Source organism: Humulus lupulus, chromosome 6 (assembly GCF_963169125.1).
Source record: "Humulus lupulus chromosome 6, drHumLupu1.1, whole genome shotgun sequence".
Classification (NCBI taxonomy): domain Eukaryota; kingdom Viridiplantae; phylum Streptophyta; class Magnoliopsida; order Rosales; family Cannabaceae; genus Humulus; species Humulus lupulus.
Window position 1 is genome coordinate 90,386,330 of NC_084798.1, and position 17,424 is coordinate 90,403,753.

General features: G+C 32.8%; 1 protein-coding gene across 1 annotated transcript; it reads right to left on the reverse strand.

The window, feature by feature from the left end:
• Positions 1-15,287: 15,287 nt before the first annotated feature.
• Positions 15,288-16,998, reverse strand: LOC133784109 (GDSL esterase/lipase At4g26790-like). The gene is made up of 3 exons (XM_062223611.1): positions 16,396-16,998; positions 15,798-16,290; positions 15,288-15,631 (listed from the first exon to the last, which is right to left on the reverse strand). The coding sequence occupies exons 1-3, from the start codon at positions 16,762-16,764 to the stop codon at positions 15,435-15,437; spliced, it is 1,059 nt and encodes a 352-aa protein (XP_062079595.1). The 5' UTR covers positions 16,765-16,998; the 3' UTR covers positions 15,288-15,434.
• Between the last annotated feature and the right edge of the window lie 426 nt (positions 16,999-17,424).

Genomic DNA, 17,424 nt, shown 5'->3' on the forward strand with positions numbered 1-17,424 from the left:
TACAACTTCTTGCATAGTTGCATGTATTGGCCAACTATTATGTTAGTGTTTCTTTTTTTTTTTTTAGATGTTTCAATTTACGTGTTTGATTATTTGAGTTGGGTTTGTGTAATTTGTTGTTGGTTTTTACAACTTGTTGGCCCGAGTTTTATGTTGATTTTTTATTTTTATTTTTACCTCTGATGGGCATATTTGATTGTTTAGGTTTAGTACTATGTTTTTTGAACATGAGTGTGCTGTTGTTTGAGCTTTTTTCTTTAAAATGTTTTTTTGTCTTATGGGTAAGTTTACATTTTTATGTATATCTTTTTTATATAATAAGTATGTAAATAACGGAAATTTTTTGTTTTAACGTTTTTTATTTTTTTAATGTTAACTTGAACGGAATTTTTTTTATATTCAACAGAATATTTTTATATTTAACGATAAATAAATAATTACAAAAATTAAAATATGATATTTTTTATATATTTATAATAATAATTATTTAAAAATAATAAATAATTAAACAAATTAAAATAAAATATTTTATAATGATAATTATTTAAAAATAATAAAATTATACATTTTATAACTTAAATAAAATATAATTAAACTTAAACTCACTTATTATAATAATATCATATTAAACATATAATATAATTAATCTACTGTCAATTAGCAACAAATTGCTTTTTTTTAAAAACTAGCAAGAAACTTAAATTTAAAATACACATATAATATTTAATATTACATTAAATGTATAATATATAATATATAATCTCTTGTTGTCACTCTCAAATTAAAAAACTAAAACAATCATAAACATAAACAAAAATAAATAAATTATTTAATTAAAATAAAATATTCATTTGAAATTTATATGACATTAATATAAATTTAATAAATTCTATAAATAAAACTAAGAAAAACAAGTAAACATGCATTGTACTTTATTTGTATCTAGTATACAGTAAAATCAACGAACAATGCACGTTTGCTTAGTTGTATTTGCAAAATGTATGTTGTTTGTTTTTTTAGTATATTTTAAAAGAATATGTTTAATAGAGTGTATGTCATGAACTCATTATAAATTTTTTGATGAAATTCATGATAAAAAATTGTCTATAGTTATAGGAGGTTAATTTTTGTTTCTAATTTAGGATGTTGATGCATCATGTTTCTTATCTTGTGTAGTTTCAATGAAAAGAATATTGAAACGTTTGTATTTTACATTTTTTATTTTTTCTAGGTCGGTAGATACTTTGATTATCCATTTTTTTGTTTTTAATTTATTTGCAACACTTTCAATATATTAGTGATTTTTATGTAAAAATAGTTTGGAGTAACTTCAAATGAATGATTGTTAATTTTTTATACTATATTAAACTTGTATTTAGACTTATAATGTTAAAATGATTATAATTGGTTTGTATTATTATCATCATGCACTTCACTACTCTAAGATTACGAGGCTAATATGGACTTATGTGCGACTAAATAAAAAGTCTATATATAATGAGGATTTTATTGATACCAAAAAATAAACACATATAAACATATAAGGCAGTCATCTATACTAAAACCAATAAAAACCCACGTCTGAAACACATAAATACAGATTGGTAGACTTTTGGGTTTGTACTTTTTTTTTATTTATTTTCATTTTTTTGTTTAGGGCCAACAATTGATATGCAAATTTACGGGATGGTTTATTCTTTTTTCATCATTTATAATATTACATGGCTGGCAGTTTATAATAATTTGAAATTACATTATATCTAATGTAGATGGATATTAAATGAAAGCTGACATTGTGTTTCCTTCAAATCTTAGAATTATTTGTTGTAATGTTTATAACACCACCTAATTTGAGATAAAAAGAACAATTAAAACATATATAGATTGACCTTGCAAATTATAACACTATTTCTACACACGTGATTTGAGAAAGAAAAAAAACATGTGAAACATGTTTAGATGGATTTTGTAAATGTTTCTTTAAAATTATAATAATGACTTATTTTGTTAATGTTTTCTTTTTGAACTCTAGGTCCACAAAGTTCCTTCCACACTTGATTCTGGTTTTGGAGTGAAAGTTAGTTAATTACTGCTACTCAACTACTCAATTAATTTCACAATCAATTTATCAAATTAAAATCAGATTTGAATCATAATCAAGTGCAAGAAAAGATAAAAATGATACAATCATTTTTATATGGTTCAGCCATGATTTCTCACGACCTACTCGATGGGACCTTGTCCACAGGTGAAGCAGATTCACTAAAATAATCAGAGTTATTACAATTACAAACAACAAAAAAAGTCGAATTAAAACTCCCTTCTAATTTGATTTATAATCAACAAACAACTCTCTATTTTGTGAAAGTCTTCAAGCAACCAGCCTCCCACTGGCTTTGAACGTGGCTGGACTCCCTCCAGCTATTACTCAAGCTCCCCTTGAGACTTGTCTTGAAATCCCTTCAAGGTTTACACCAAAAATCTTGAGATAAATGGTGAGGAATCACCAAAACACCATAGGCAATGAACAATGAAGCATCAAGAGCTTCAAATCTTTTACAGAGTATGTTTCTTGGAGAAGACACTTTTTGGCTGCACAAAATGGTCAGGGAAAAACGAAACAAACGAATATATATGCTAGTGCTAAAAATAGAAAACCAGCTAAGCAAGACATGTGCTGAAAATATAAATTACGTGCTACTGGGCTCTCAGTGTTATAACATGGAAACAATGTTTAAACATGAAAAACAATGCATGACAAAAATAACACTTACAAACTCCCCCTTTGGCATGCATATGAACAGTGAATTGATTTATACTTTTAGCACACAAAGCTGACAAGAAATGACAGCAGACAGATTTGATAACAGCAACTAACTTCTTTAGATAAATTGTCATATCAGGATACCAATAACAAAACCACCTGCTCAAAATACAATCAGATACCAACAAAGAGAATTCAAAAGCAACAAGTAGTAAAAATAGTTCAAACTCAGCTAAAAGGACAACAGACAATGTTAGATAACAAAAGAGAATCTAAAGAAACTCCCCCTCAATGTTCAGAGGGCATGCCAAAGCTAAACCACAACTACTAGGAGGAAGAAGGTGGCTTCTTCTTCTTGCGATGCTTGAGGGTGCCTAGCGGCACAACAAACTCCCCCTGAGGGGCAACAGCAGGAGGCACGGACTGGGTGACAACAGGGCGGGAACCAGTGGCAGTAGTACTAGGGACTTGCTCCCCCTGAGATGGTGGTGCTTCCTCAAAAGAGTCATCAATAGCGGAGGACGAAACTGAGAGAGGAGGTAGACCAAGGTGACTAAGAACTACAGATTGAAATGATTGATTATGAGCTTGGGCCAATCGGAACTCAGATTTGAAGGAACGAAACTCAGTGCTGAGAGAATGAATCCAGTCAACACAAGCGATACTTCCATGAGGATGGTTTAACACCCAAAGAAGAGGCAGCCATAGGATCCTTTAATGGAAGGGGAAGGGTACGGGCTTGGGTAAAGGGAAAGAAAAATTGATTTTATATTCAAATTTTTTATTTTGTCTATTTTTTTTTTGTTATAAATTATTATCATTTTTTTTTACTTTTTGATTTTTTTTTTTAATATTATATATAGATAAAAAATAAAACTGCTTGGACACTAGAGAACATACAGAAGTTGAAATATTTAAGAGAGAACAAATAGCACGAAACTAAACACAATATAAACAGAGATAAACATCAACTGAAAAGACACAAAACAAAATGAAAGACTTTTTACACATTGTTGACATAGACATATAGCATGTTGTAACATAAACCTAACAGATGCAAAAGTGAGTCTTAGCAAGACACAATGTCAATCTCCATTTGTGTGTGAAGTGTCCTCATGAGCTGCCTGCTATAGAAGTATTAGGCAAACTCTCCCTCAAAATGATTATTAATGTTTGTATATTTTCCTTTTCTTTGTTGTTTTTTTGTATTTGTTTTTTTTTTAAATCCCATCAACAATTACCAATTAGAGAGTCAAGCACGTAGGTAGCCCTCTCCACGGGCACACGGTCCTAAGTGAAGGAGCAAACTACATAGGGCAAAGTGACCCAATGGTAGCTTTCACACTAAAACATAAGGCATCTCTAATAGGGGAGACAATTCAATGTAATAACCAAGATTGAGAAGACAAGCATCAAGTAAGACTACTACTGAGCATAAGCAAGCCTACATCACTTCAAGGCATATGACTGTGAAAGGCAAGTTTAAGAAAGACTCACACATGCAGATAGTCAAGTTAGAAGATGAAATCTCAACCTATATTGATTATTTTCAAATGCCACATGTGATCACTCAAACATACAAACTCCTATTGACTTTCTCAAGTGAACAAAAGTTTGGGAACTCAAAGCCTTTGTAAACAAATCAGCAAGTTGACTTTCAGATGCAACATGAGATAAGACAATAAGTTTAGACTCAACTAACTCACGAAGAAAGTGGTGGCAGATATCAATGTGCTTGGTACAAGAATGTTGGACAGGGTTTTTGGAGAGATTGATGGCACTGGTATTGTCGCAATAGATGGTCAGGGTGTCAAGACAGAGGCCATAATCACACAACATTTGTTTCATCCAAAGAAGTTGAGTGCAACAACTTCCTGCCACTATGTACTCCGCTTCAGTAGTGGAAAGCGAGATGGAGTTTTGCTTTTTGCTGTGCCAAGAGACCAGGTTGTTCCCACATAAAAACAGCCACCTGAAGTGCTTTTCCGATCATCAAGGTTACCTGCCCAATCTGAGTCACTAAATCCAACCAAAGAAAGATTAGTATCACATGAGTACTAAAGACCAAAGTTAGTGGTACCAGGTAGATATTTTAGAATTATTTTTACAGCAGTAAGATGCAGTTCAGTGGGGGCAGATTGATATCTAGCACAAACCCCAACACTGAAACAAATATCAGGACGACTAGCAGTAATGTAGAGTAAACTGCCTATCATACTTCTATACAGTGTTGCATCAACCTTTTTACCTGTTTCATCTCTGATTAATTTGGCAGTGGTGCCCATAGGTGTGCGAGCATGTTTTGCATTTTCTAAACCAAACTTTTTGAGCATATTTTTGGCATATTTAGATTGAGACAAGAAAATGCCATTTTCTAGTTGTTTGATTTGTAAACCAAGAAAGTAATTTAGTTCACCAACCATGCTCATTTCAAATTCCTTTGTCATTAGTTGAACAAAGGAGTGAGTGTGTGCCTCACATGTAGATCCAAAAACTATGTCATCTACATAGATTTGGGCACAAACAATACCGGGATTTAGAGGTTTAATAAACAAAGTTTGATCAGCATTACCTCTAGTATACCCATTATCAAGCAAGTAAGATGTAAGATGATCATACCATGCCCGAGGGGCTTGCTTAAGCCCATACAATGCCTTGTTCAGTTTGTAGACATAATCACCATGATGAGGATCCTCAAATCCAGGAGGTTGCGACACATACGCCTCTTCCACAAGGATGCCATTCAAGAAAGCACTCTTGACATCCATTTGATACAACTTGAACTTCATGTAACATGCCACAACCAACAAGAGTCTTATGGATTCCAATCTAGCCACCGAAGTAAATGTTTCCTCAAAGTCTACTCCCTCAATCTGAGTATACCCTTGAGCGACTAATCTGGCCTTGTTGCGCACCACATTTCCCACTTCATCAATCTTATTTCTGAATATCCACTTAGTGCCAATGATGTTCGCACCCAAAGGACGAGGAACAAGAGTCCATACTTCATTTCTCTCAAATTGATGAAGTTCATCTTGCATGGCAGATATCCAGTTCTCATCTTTAAGGGCGTCCTTGACTGATTTAGGCTCCACTGAAGAAAGATAACAAGCATTAGCAATTTCGTTTGCTAGTTTCTTTCTAGTCACCATCACCTCATTTGGATTGCCTATAATGGAGGATAGAGGATGAAGTTTGGGTATCCATGTGGGTGGTCCCTTCTTCTGATGAATTTTTAAATCAGAGGAAGCAATCTTTTCTGGAATGGAAGACACATCGGAAGCCTTAGAAGTTTCAGTGGTAGCATCAATCTCCTCAATTTTAGATCCACTTGGTTCATTTGTAGTTCGTGATGCAACAGGCAGAATGGATGTGTCAACAATAGTGTGGATTTCTTCTTCTTCTAAGTAACTAGCAAAGTCTTCTAAGTCACTAAACACAACATTGATGGATTACATGACAGCTTGGGTTCTCATGTTGTATATTCTGTAGGCACGATTGTTTGTAGAGTACCCAAAAAACACTCCTTCATCACTCTTGGCATCAAACTTACCAAGATTTTCTCTATCATTGAGAATGAAGCACTTGCAACCAAACACATGAAGATAAGGCAAATTTGGCGTTCTGCCTTTCCACAACTCATAAGAGGTTTGTTTAGTACCAGGACGAAGATGCACTCTATTGCTAATGTAGCAAGCAGTATTCACTGCTTCAGCCCAAAGTCTCTTGGATAATTTCTTGGCATTTAACATAACCCGAGCCATCTCTTGAAGAGTCCAATTTTTCCTCTCCACAACCCCATTCTGCTGAGGAGTTTTCGGCACTGAGAACTCATGAGTTATCCCTTTTTGGTTGCAAAAATCAGCAAAGATGTTGTTCTCAAATTCCTTGCCATGGTCACTTTTAAGACAAATCACTTTCTTAACCTTTTCACCCTTGTCAGCTTGCAAAGAGAGGCACAACCCCTTGAAATTTTCAAAAGAGTCATATTTTTCTCTAAGAAATCTAACCCAAGAGAATCTAGTGTAATCATCCATGCATACCATAACATATCTTTTGCCACTCAGACTTTCTGTTTGCATAGGACCCATCAAATCAACATGAAGCAACTCTAAAGCTTGGGAAGTAACCAGAAATTTCAAGGGAGGATGACTACTTTTGACTTGTTTACCAAGTTGACAAGGACCACACACTTTGTCTTTCAAAGGATCCAAGTTTGGAACACCTTTAACCGCTTTTAATTTCACAAGTTTACTGAGATCTCTATAATTCAGATGACCTAACTTGTAGTGCCACAGTTCAGTTTCATCCGTCTTTGCCGCATTGCACACTAAGTTGGTGCTCAAGAGATAACAATTGTCATTAGATCTAATCCCTATTAATACATGGATTCCAGATGTTGAAACAACAATACAGTCAGTCTTGGAGAAAAGAACCGTGCACCCTTCGTCACAAATTTGACTAACACTTATCAAGTTAGCCTTCAAACCTTCAACATAGAGTACATTTTCCAGAGGAGGTAAACCATGTAGATGCAACTTCCCTCTTCCCATGATTCGACCTTTGCTCCCATCACCAAAGATGACATATCCCTCAACATAAGACAAAAGATTAGTGAGAAGATGCTTGTTTCCGGTCATGTGGCGAGAACACTCACTGTCAAAGTACCACTGGTCACTGTTACAAGCCAGTAGAGAAGTATGAACCACAAGAGCCTTAGTATGAGCATTTTTTTGGTCTCCACTGTTTTCTTCCAAGAAGAGAGACTTGAACCTTATCTTTAGAGATGTTTATAAGACGAGACAAGTAGAAATTCAACTTGTAACATCTTGGACGAATATGAACCTTTTTTTCACAGAAATGGCATATAGGAATAAATTTTGCTGTGGCTGGAGAATTTTTAGAAGTAGCAAGAAATGAAGGGCTAATGGGAGGCACTTTTTGATATGAACTTGGGAGATCTTTCTTTTTGATAGCCAATGGTTGATTGAAACCAACTCCATGTTTCTCTCTAGCAAACTGACCAATTCCCATCATGTTGTCAAATAAATCTTGACCAACAGTGTATGTCTCAATGGTTTTATTAGCATAGTCCAGCTTTTCTTGCATTTCTTCTAGAGCAACCCTCTTCTCTTCAATGCCCAAAGTAAGAAAATCAACTTTTCCTAACAAGTTTCTCCTTTCTTCTTCGAGTTCTCCCACTTTAATCTCAAGACTTTTAGCTTTCTTTATCACGCTAACCCATTGATTATACATTTGTTCATAGGCAGTTTGCTGGTCCAAGTCATCCTCATCGCTAGACACTCCATCTGAGTCAGTGTCTGAACATGGTGTTTCTGATGTCTTAACAATGAAAGCAACAAAGTTTTCTTCCAAATCTAAACTATCCTCTTCTGTAGCTTTTTGATCCTCTTCACTGTCACTCCAGGTTGCTGCCAGAGCTCTCCCCTTTTTCTTCAAAGTGTTTGCACACTCAGCCTGTATATGCCCGAATCCTTCACACTCACGACATTGAATACCCTTTGGATTTCTCTTTTCTCCCATATGAGTAGTCTTTCAAGGAAAATTAGGTGGTTTTCTTGAGTTTTTTCCTTTGAAATCATTGCTGCATTTTTTCATATTGTTCCTAAACAACTTAGCATAATTTTTTGTGAGTAGAGCAACCTTCTCCTTATCTAAATTCTCAAGAGAATCTCCCACAAAAATATTTTCGGCAACTTTGTGAGATAAAGCAACTCCACTAGAAACCCTTTTTTCTTTCTTTTCTTTGGACCACCTTTTCATAGTGAGTTCATAGTTCTGCAGAGATCCAACCTGCTCATCCAAATCAAGGGTATCAACATCATGGCATTCCTTAATGGAAGTAACTTTTGACTTGAACTTTCTAGGGAGAGCTCCGATGTAACGCCCTACCACCTTAGAGCCGTTACCAAGTGGGTTTAAAATGTGCAATTAACTCGCTAAACGAGGTTTTTAGAACAAAAGTGTGATTAAACAAAAAGTGAAGGCTGTAATCTTTAAAAGTACTCTATTTCATTAAAAGTTCAAGAGTTTAACATTAGGGATCCCAAAATGAGGTTTGTAAAATATTTACAATTCAAAATAGGTTTACAGATGATTAATTATCAAAACATAGTTTAATACAGCCATTTCTCAAAATGTCCCCAACCAAAGCAGTCGGGCAGGCCAAACATGTACGCGCCGCCCCCACGCTCTCCGTACTCATGGTTGGTTGGTTGACTTTCTCTTTGCCTTTACCTGCAACACAGAGCACCCGTGAGCCGAAGCCCAGCAAGAAAACTCAGACAACACATAACATATGCATATTATATAATCAACACATTAGACAATCCACAGACAAACACAGATAGTCCATCAGACTAAATAGGTACGGCCATGCCGTCCCGGAAGCGTTACCAAAGCCCGGGATCTCGGTCCTCACCGTAAGGATATCCCATGTATCCATTGGGGTCTCACCCTAACCATAAGCATTCCATGTGCTAAGTGATATTCCCGGCCCCACTGCCGTTCTCAGCCTTCGCCGTTCTCGGCACCTTGTCGTTCCCGGTTCCTCTACCGTTCATTCTACTATAACCACATATAGCATACTTAAACAGCATACAAACATATAATAACTCACTCAAGACTACATCCTAACAACAACACAACTTAGGGCCACGCCCTGCAACAATATTATGGGCCTGTGCCTTGCTCTACGGGTGCTACAGTTTTCTTACCTGTATCCCGAGCTTTCCGATGCACCAAGGTCACAAGCACGATCCTCTATCACGAGCCTCTCCAAAATCCTAGTCACAACACATATAAAACACTTTTAATACTAACCAATCCCAAAACCACTTCCCGGGACCAATCCCGTACTCTCGGGACCTCTAATTCCCTAAAACATTGTATTGGAACCATCCCCTGAGCCCCCGGGCAAAAGCCCTAAAAATGCAAAATTCCTTGTTCTGAGAATAGCCTAGTGTCGCGGCGTTGCCCTTGAGGGCCGCGACGCCCAGCAAGTCAGAGAGTATACCCCAGCCTAAAGCAACCTCGTGCCGCGGCGCCATAGAACAGGGCCGCGGCGCCCCTTCGCGAACCCAGAAATATGGGTTTTCCTCTGCGTTTTTCCCGAGCCAAAACACCTCCAACTCAACCCAATCACATACCTAAACCCCAAAACCAATTTAAAACCCCAAATGAACCCTTTAACAACCTATAAACATAAAAAAGCAAACTCATTTACACAATCACACTCAAAATCCACCCTTTGGTTTCAAATTTCAGAAACTCAAACCAAGACTTGAAAAACTTAACCCATGCTTCAATATTCTCAAACCACACCAGAAACGAAAATTCAAAGGTGATAAAAAATCTTACCTCAATCAATAACTCAGCTTGAGCTTCCTCCAATCCCAGCTTTAGAACAACTCCTCTTGATTATCAAGCAGAATACTCATAAAAACCAGCCATAACTATCCTTCAATTTCCATTCTTACTTTCTAAAATCAAGCTTAAAACTCAGTAAATCAGGGACAATTCTTACCTCATAACAAATCTTGATTCTTGTTTGGCTTCAATTACTTCAAACCACCTTAATTCCTCTCCTAAATCTCAGAATTCCCAACTCCCTCCCTTTCTTCCTTTTTGCCCTTAATTCTCCTCTTCTTTCAGCTAAAACTGAATTGCCCAAGTGAAATAACGTAAATGATCTTTCCCTTAGCTGAAGTAATCTAAATCCCTGCCAAAAGATCACTCTACCCTTCCATAAATATCCTTTCCTAACTAAACCTCAAGGGCACTTTTGTCATTTCTCCTTTCTTACAATTCTACCATTTTCCCATCACAACTGGTTACTCCCAGCAGTTACTAATGGTTACTCAGGTTACTCAATCACCAATAGCCATTAACCACTAATTCTTAACTCAACTTACGAAATTCCCAAAGTACCCCTAGGCTCCTCCCGAGCCGGGTATAAAATCTCGTTGTGACTTTTAAGTTAACTAGCTCCCTAGGACCGTCTCGGCACGTGCATCACATTAATATTACCACACTCACGTGGTACAAATCACATAATACAATTATCACATTTATGCCCTCAGCGGGCTAAAATTACCAATTTACCCCTATCATGCAAACGGGGTCCACATGCATATTTATACTACCTAAACATGCATTCTAATCATATACTCATTCAAATTCATATATTATCATGTTAGTTCACGCATTGCCCTCCAAGCACACTAATCCAGATCCTAAACCTTATTAGCAAATTGAGGCGTTACATCCGAGCACCTTTCTTACAAGCTTGGAGTTCGAATAAGTTTCACCTAGAGCAAAAGATTCATTAGTAATATCACATAATCTAGCATAAAATTCAGTGATAGACTCATCATCTCTCATAGTTAAATTTTCAAATTCAGTAGTGAGAAATCTCAATCTAGATTTTTTGACATTTTTTGTTCCTTCATTTTTAGTTTGCAGCTTATCCCATGCATCCTTGGCTATTTCACAATTTGTTATAGCCTTCATTTGACTCACAGAAACTGCATTAAATATAGCATGAACTCCTTTAGGGTTCCAATTAGCCTTTTCAATCTTAGCCGTAGTCCATTCTGACACGGGCTTTTGTTTAGTGTCCTCACCATCCTTGATGGTAGGTGGAGTCCAGCCGTCAACCACGACACTCCAAACATGCTCATCCATAGCTTTGAGGAAAGCTCTCATTCGAGCTTTCCAACAAGCATAGTTGGTTCCATCAAGCATGGGGCGTCTAGTAGTAGACCCGCCTTCTTTGAAGAAATCCATCAAAACAAACACAACAGCAAAAAAAAAGGGCCAAGAAAATGCAGAACACAGCAGCAAAAATAACACACTCACATAGCTCCTAAGGAACCAACTCACACGATAACTAGAGTAGAAGCAAATAAACTAACTAAAGACAAGCAAGGATCAATACACAAGCTCTGGTACCAAATGAAAGTTAGTTAACTACTGCTACTCAACTACTCAATCAATTTCACAATCAATTTATCAAATTAAAATCAGATTTGAATCATAATCAAGTGCAAGAAAAGATAAAAATGACACAATCATTTTTACATGGTTTCGCCATGATTTCTCACAACCTACTCCATGGGACCTTGTCCACAGGTGAAGCAAATTCACTAAAATAATCAGAGTTATTACAATTACAAACAACAAAAAAACTCAAATTAAAACTCCCTTCTAATTTGATTTATAATCAACAAACAAGTCCATATTTTGTGAAAGTCTTCAAGCAACCAACCTCCCACTGGTTTTGAACGTGGCTGGACTCCCTCCAGCTATTGCTCAAGCTCCTTTTGAGACTTGTCTTGAAATCCCTTCAAGGTTTACACCAAAAATCTTGAGATAAATGGTGAGGAATCACCAAAACGCCATAGGCAATGAACAATGAAGCATCAAGAGTTTCAGACCTTTTACAGAGTGTGTTTCTTGGAGAAGACACTTTTTGGCTGCACAAAAAGGTCAGGGAAAAACGAAACAAACGAATATATATGCTAGGGCAAAAAATAGAAAACCAGCTAAGCAAGACATGTGCTGAAAATAGAAATCACGTGTTACTGGGCTTTCAGTGTTATAACATGGAAACAATATTTAAACATGAAAAACAATGCATGACAAAAATAACACTTACAGAGAGAAATAGAGCAAAATTTATAAGATAGAACAAAATTAGAAAATCAATTTATAGTTTTCAGAATAATTCTTAAAATGAAAGAATAGTACCTTGTGTTTCCTTAGAATTTGCAAATAATAACATTGTTTCTACACACACCTGATTTGAGAAAGAAAAAAAAACATTAAAATATGTTTTAGATTGACCTTCTAAATATTTCCTTAAAATTATAATAATGACTTACCTTGATAATATTTTCTTAAATTGTTTACTTTAAACCACTTGCTGGACTATTTGTAAACTCGCCATTTGATCTGAGATAAAATAAAATTAATTAGGCATAATTCATAGAATTGATGTGATTTTAAAGAAATTGATTTCACTATATTTTTGGTTTAATGACTTACCTTGTCAATGTTTTCTTTTTGAACTCTAGGTCTACAATATTGCTTCCACAGGTGATGCTGAAGGGAGAGAATGTTTTCAAAGAAGCAGTGCTTAAAGTTTTAGAATTATAATCAATGTGATATTATAAAAAAAAAATTAAGAAAATTTAAATTCTTCTTTTATTTGAAAAATCTAATAGATTCTCATTTTAAATTAAGTTTTGTTGGGATGCTCATAAAAAATCTGATATACGAATGATTTTAATTTAAATTCTCATTTCAAAATAGAATATTTTTTTCATTTAATAAATTAAAGACTTCTTTTAAAAAAAATCTCTTATCACATGTGTTTAATTTTAGATTTTCGTTATTTTAAAGAAATATACTAATGATAATAGTGTAAAAAAACCATAATTATATCATATAGGTTTATTTTATTTTTTTTCGTTTTTTTTATAAATTATAATGGTAACTTCACAGAATTTATAAACAAACTATTAAAGCCAAATATTTCTGTTAAACACACACTTTTAATATAGAAGAGATGCTTAATTAAATTTTAATAAATAAATAAAAACACACTATTAAACGTATGGGTGTTTAATTATAAATAAATGTATAGTTTTATATAATTATATATAAATATACGCATGGGTATTTAATTATGTTTTTCTCTAAGTTTATAAAAAAATTTAGGTTATAAAACGTACGGTTTTATTATTTTTAAATAATTGTCATAGTAAAGTATCTTATTTTAATTTGTTTAATTATTTATTTATTTAATTTAGTTTAAGTTTAAATCATGTTTACAATCTACCATTAAATATAAGAATATTTTGTTAAAGTTAATGAAAAAAATAAAATATTGTTAAAACCAAGAATTTTATTTATCTACACAATTATTATATATAAGATATATATATATATATTTATATCTCTTTTATATAATAAGTGTGTAGATAACGGAAATACTTGGTTTTAACGGTTTTTACTTTTTTTAATGTTAACTTTAACGGAATATTCTTATATTTAACATAATATTATTATATTTAATGGTAGTTTATAAACACTTAAACTTAAATAAAATAAAATAAATAATTAAAATAAGATATTTTTGAGATATTTTACAATGATAATTATTTAAAAATAATAAATAATTAAACAAATTAAAATAAGATATTTTTTAGATATTTTACAATGATAATTATTTTAAAATAATAAATAATTAAGCAAATTAAAATATGATATTTTAAAGATATTTTACAATGATAATTATTTAAAAATAATAAAATCATACGTTTTATAACTTAAATAAAATTTAATTAAATTTAAACTCACTTATTAGAATAATATGGTATTAAATATATAATATAATCTATTGTGAATTAGTAACACATTTTTATTTAAAAAAACTAGCAAGAAACTTAAATTTAAAATACACGTATAATATTTAATATTACATTAAATATATAATATATAATCTTTTGTTGTCACTTCCAAATTCAAAAATTAGAACAAACATAAACTTAAATAAAAATAAATAAATTATTTAATTGAAATAAGATATTTATTTCAAAATTTATATGACATTAATATAAATTTAATAAATTTTATAAATAAAACTAAATAAACGTAAATATTGTAAGTTGCTTGTATCTAGTATATATATATATATATATATACTAGATACAAACAACATACGTTTGCTTAGTTTTATTTATAAAATTTATTAATTATTTATATTAAATTTATATTAATGTCATATAAATTTCAAATAAATATCTTATTTTAATTAAATAATTTTTTATTTTTGTTTATGTTTGTTCTAGTTTTTAAATTTGGGAGTGACAAAGATTATATATTATATGTTTAATGTAATATTAAATATTATACCTGGATTTTACATTTAAGTTTCTTCCTATTTTTTTTTAAAAACAATTTGTTGTTAATTCATAGTAGATTATATTATATATTTAATATGATATTATTCTAATAAGTGATTTTAAGTTTAATTGAATTTTATTTAAGTTATAAAACGTATGATTTTATTATTTTTAAATATTATTATTGTAAAATATCTCAAAAATATCATATTTTAATTTATTATTTTATTTTATTTTTAAATAATTATCATTGTAAAATATCTCAAAAATATCATATTTTAATTTTTTATTTTATTTAAGTCTAAGTATTTACCAACTACCATTGAATATAAGAATATTCCGTTAAAGTTAATATTAAAAAAAATAAAAACCATTAAAATTAAAAATTCCAGTAATCTACAAACTTATTACATAGAAGAGATATATATGCAAATTCCTGTTCAACAAATTTTCTTGTGGAAAATGTATGTACCCACCTGATGCATACAGAAGGTTTAATTTTTTTTCTACCGAAATATATTGCGACATATGGAGACACAAAAGAATATATTAGAACTTGTTTTGCAGGATGAAACTGTGTGGTGATTACCCGATTCTTTTCAGAAAGTGCACTGAATAAATTGTTGATTTTAATATTTATGGGTAAGAAAAAGGAATAGTTACCAGAAAAAAAAACAGTACTTCTACATTCTTCTATAATAAAATTACATTGACTAGACTATCATGCTTCTCGTTAGTAACTAAAACAGAAACTGCGCCAGAGAGCCTTTCACAGCATGGTCAGCTATAATACCATTGGTTTTCTCTGTTGGGTGGAAAGAATCCCAAAATACATATTTATTTGCATCTAAACATGTAAAGTGGTTCATCATATCACACAAATATCCCATTTCAAATAATCCTGTGCCACAACATGCTACTGCTACATCTTCAAATCCTGCAAAATTGCACACTATATCAGCTAAATTCACAGCTAACTAGAAAATAATCATTTTTCTTGTAAAGAAAAATTAAACATTTCTCAACAAAAACACTGTTATTTTTATGGGGTAGAGTTTGAAACATTATCGCCAATTTTATTTGTAAGTATTAAAAGGACTAACCATAAGTAGATGGATTCTGAATCATGTCATAGAGAAGACCATATGGATCTGAATACACCAGAGAACTTCCAACAAGCTTCATATTGAGCTCTTCAACCATACCAATTAACTTCTGATTAAATTGTATAGCTACATCATTATACTTTTCTATACATTCACCACCAGACAAGATATTTGTAGCTCTCTCCAATGGTAAACAACCCATTGGAGGGAGCCCACCAATAGATATCTTCCTAGCTCCAAGGATATAAAGCTTTGTGACAAAATCTCTAGCAATCCCAACTAGAAACTCTTGGTACTCTTCAATGGAAAATTGAGAGGATCTTCCATTTGGGATTAAGAAGTAATTCTCTAAAAAATCATTAGTCCCTATGCTTAGCAAGTAAAGTGCATCTCTTATAACCTCATTAGCTTTCTCCTTGCCTAGATAGCTTCTCAGGTCTTTCTGGTATTGCTTATAGTACTCCAACTCCTTCCAAAAGGGTATCACAGACTGCAAGTTACAATGAAAATCAGCAACAAAAATAATCATTTATAATAATATTTCATTATACACAATATGTAATACTAATGGTTATTAAGTTATAATTTTACTCACTAGGACATTTGAAGTGGCATTGTCATAACCAGTACCAGCTGAAGCAAAGCAGACCCCAGTAGCAAAATCCTCAATGCTATAACTTGGATCCAAGTAAGCAGGTATAATTAGTTTGATCCCAAAAGCCTCAGAGATGAAGTCTGTTGGAATCCTGCCATTAGAAAACCTTCCTGTAGCCTTGCCACCAAAGAAGTCCCTGCCATATGGCTCGAAATTGCTCTTTAAGATGGTCGAAATCGCGTTATTGTTACCTGAATCAACAGAAGAGTCTCCAAACACAATAATAGCTGGAACTTTTGCATGTATCTTAAGAATTTGGAGTAAAATATGTATTAAGAAGAACCACTTAATTGCCTTCTCTGCCATCATTGCTTTTCTTTTTTTTTTTAGTGCTAAATTCTATTGTTTAAACCAAACGGTTGGTGGTTTTGGTTGGTTGAGCTGGCAAGAAGGATTTGATATAAATAGAGGTTGATAAAGTTGGTTGGGAATTAAATTTCTCAAGAACAATAATGGTTTTTCATTTGTCCTTCTCTTTGAGAGTAAAAATGGATTAAAAGTTCAGTCAGGCTGGTTAGTGGTTGGCTCACCCTTTCAAGTATATCCCTGATAGACTAACATAAACTTGGCTTAATCAGTCTACAAATCTTCATTAACATCTTTAAATATTAAAAAGAAAAAGAAAATGATAAATAATATATGTTTCTTGTTTTGAGAAACTTCTCCTTTTTTCACTGTCCTTTCTTTTGTCATTTTTCTCTACGGTTGAGCTGTAGTCATTTTTCTCTGGGCTTGTTCGATCCTAAAATTTAGAAAAGTCCAATGAAAAAAAGTAGAATTCTGAAAAGGGTACCTTTTATATATGGATCTGTATAAATATATATAGTGTCTGTAACGGTCGAGGAGGAGTTAGTGTTAAGAAGTGTGACATTTTGAGTGAGAGCAGGCAATTTAGATGATCTACCGGAGTACTGTGACTGCACGTAATCGTGTCCAAAAAAGTCTATATAGAGATAAAGAAAGGTCTAG

Coding starts and splice junctions, on each gene's coding strand:
- LOC133784109 (XM_062223611.1), bottom strand. CDS start 16,764: ATGATGGCAGAGAAGGCAATTAAGTGGTTCTTCTTAATACATATTTTA. Junction 16,291..16,395: donor ATGCCACTTCAAATGTCCTA/GTGAGTAAAATT, acceptor TGTAACTTGCAG/TCTGTGATACCCTTTTGGAA. Junction 15,632..15,797: donor TCAGAATCCATCTACTTATG/GTTAGTCCTTTT, acceptor GCAATTTTGCAG/GATTTGAAGATGTAGCAGTA.